Source organism: Balaenoptera ricei, chromosome 6 (genome assembly GCF_028023285.1).
Source record: "Balaenoptera ricei isolate mBalRic1 chromosome 6, mBalRic1.hap2, whole genome shotgun sequence".
In the NCBI taxonomy this organism is placed as follows: Eukaryota; Metazoa; Chordata; class Mammalia; order Artiodactyla; family Balaenopteridae; genus Balaenoptera; species Balaenoptera ricei.
The window spans coordinates 61,110,194-61,112,351 of record NC_082644.1 but is presented as its reverse complement, the minus strand read 5'-3'; the positions used below and the strand labels follow the sequence as shown (position 1 = coordinate 61,112,351).

The window sequence follows — 2,158 nt, the reverse complement described above, 5'->3', positions numbered from 1 at the left end:
GAAAATGTGTTTGTAGTAACAACTCAGGGAAAACTAAAACTACTTGTGTAGAAGAAAAATAAATAATGCAGTCTAGTCTGTGCTAGTCTTTTCTATTCTCTTAACAGTGTCTTTCTCAAGCAAAACAAACAAATTAACAAAGTTAAAATTATCCAATTTTATTTTATTGATGGATTATACTGTAATGTTTTATGTAAGAAATCTAATACTAGATAATCTATAGGTAATTAAATATCTGGTAAATAATAGATCTTTATTAGATAATAGATTATGTAAGCTACCCAAAGTCATAAAGATTTCTCCTTATTTTTTCTTCTAGAACATTTATAGTTAAGTTTTCACATGTATTCCTGAAATCTATTTTGATTTACATTTTGTATTTGGCTCAAGTTGTGGATTGAAACTTACATTCCTATTTTCTGTATAGATTGAAACTTAGATTCCTTTTTCAGAATAGATTTACAATTTTTCTATCTCCATTTGGTATTAAAAAGAAAAAACCTTCTTGCTTTCTCCATTGACTAGCCTTTACGCCATGTCAAATATTGACAAAAATGGATGTGTTGATCCACTTCTGAGCTTCATATTCCTTTCTACTGATATATTTGCCTATCTTGATGCTACCACCAAACTATCTTGTTTTATAGCTTTATAATATGATGCAAAGTGAGCTAGTATAGTCATATAATTTTGTTCTTCTTTTAAAAGTTGATTTGGGCTCCTATACAAATCCTTAGACTCCATGACTCTCTTCTAACATGGCCCAAGATAACTCTTCAAACAAGACCATAGCAACAAAGCGTAGAGGCAGATGCACCAGCTTCACAGAAGATCATCTGAAAATCCTCACTGACACATTCAACAAAACCCCTTACATAGGTTATGCTTCCAGACAAAGACTTGCTTTAGAAACCAACACCGAAGAGTTTACAATCCAGTATTGCTTTCAGAATCGAAGAACTAGGCATGGATTCCAGAAAAAATCAGAACCTGAGGAGCACTTAGAATCAAGCCAAGACCGAGATCACGCTGAAGAGAAGATTCAAAGTAGAAATGACAGACAGCCTCGCATCAAGTACACTTGCCCCCAATTACGCACCCTCAACAAGGCATTTATAGGCAACAATTATCCTGGGAGAGATTCCATAGAGAAACTTGCAAAAGAAATTGGGGTCTCAGAGTCAAGAGTTAAAGTTTGGTTTCAAAATCACAGATCTAGTTGCTGTATCCAAAGAAAAAAAGAAGCTAATGAGGGCTTAGAACAAAGACAAAACCAGGGACAAGATCTCTGCGATGAGAGCCTTGAAGGTATAGAAAGTACGTAGAATGGCACCAATCTCATTAGAGACAACTATCTTATTTCTCTGGAGTCAGAACAGGGTGAAAAGGGAGACAGATTCAGTGTATTTTATGTCATCAGCCTGGGATCCAAATTTTTCAGTCTTCCTGGGAACATACCCTGCTAAACATACCTTCAGCTTCTCCAGAGGCAGAGCCTTCTGGAGATGGTAAAAAGGACTTCAGGAGGCAGAGGCAGAGGCGGATTAAAAACACCACACAACCCTACTGACTGAGCCTGGCTCCAGAGTTCAGCAGATCTTGAGGACAATGAAAATAAATGTATTAATATCAGTTTTCAGTCATCATAGTAATGACTGATTCAGGCAAAAATCATCAATACATGTGTGGTATTGTGACGTTTGATAAGAAATAAATATTGGTCTTCATCTTTTCTGGTACAGAACTCCTAAAGCCCTTGGGATTTTCTGTGATAAGAGCAATAAATGTATTTTTTGTTATGTGAAAAAAAAGTGTTCAAGGTCCTCACACACGTACACACACACACTCACATATATATATTATTTTATTTTATTTATTTATTTTTTAAACTTTTGGGTTTATTTATTTATTTATTTATTTTATTTTATTTATGGCTGTGTTGGTCTTCGTTTCTGTGCGAGGGCTTTCTCTAGTTGCGGCAAGTGGGTGCCACTCTTCATCGCGGTGCGCGGGCCTCTCATTATCGCGGGCTCTCTTGTTGCAGAGCTCAGGCTCCAGACGCGCAGGCTCAGTAATTGTGGCTCACGGGCCTAGTCGCTCCGCGGCACGTGGGATCCTCCCAGACCAGGGCTTGAACCCGTGTCCCCTGCATTGGCAG

At 37.3% G+C, this 2,158-nt stretch overlaps 1 protein-coding gene across 1 annotated transcript; it reads left to right on the top strand.

The window, feature by feature from the left end:
• The first annotated feature begins 758 nt into the window (after nucleotides 1-758).
• On the top strand, nucleotides 759-1,325 carry LOC132368069 (double homeobox protein A-like). The gene has a single exon (XM_059926669.1). The coding sequence runs from the start codon at nucleotides 759-761 to the stop codon at nucleotides 1,323-1,325; it is 567 nt and encodes a 188-aa protein (XP_059782652.1).
• Nucleotides 1,326-2,158: the final 833 nt, after the last annotated feature.

Coding starts and splice junctions, on each gene's coding strand:
- LOC132368069 (XM_059926669.1), top strand. CDS start 759: ATGGCCCAAGATAACTCTTCAAACAAGACCATAGCAACAAAGCGTAGA.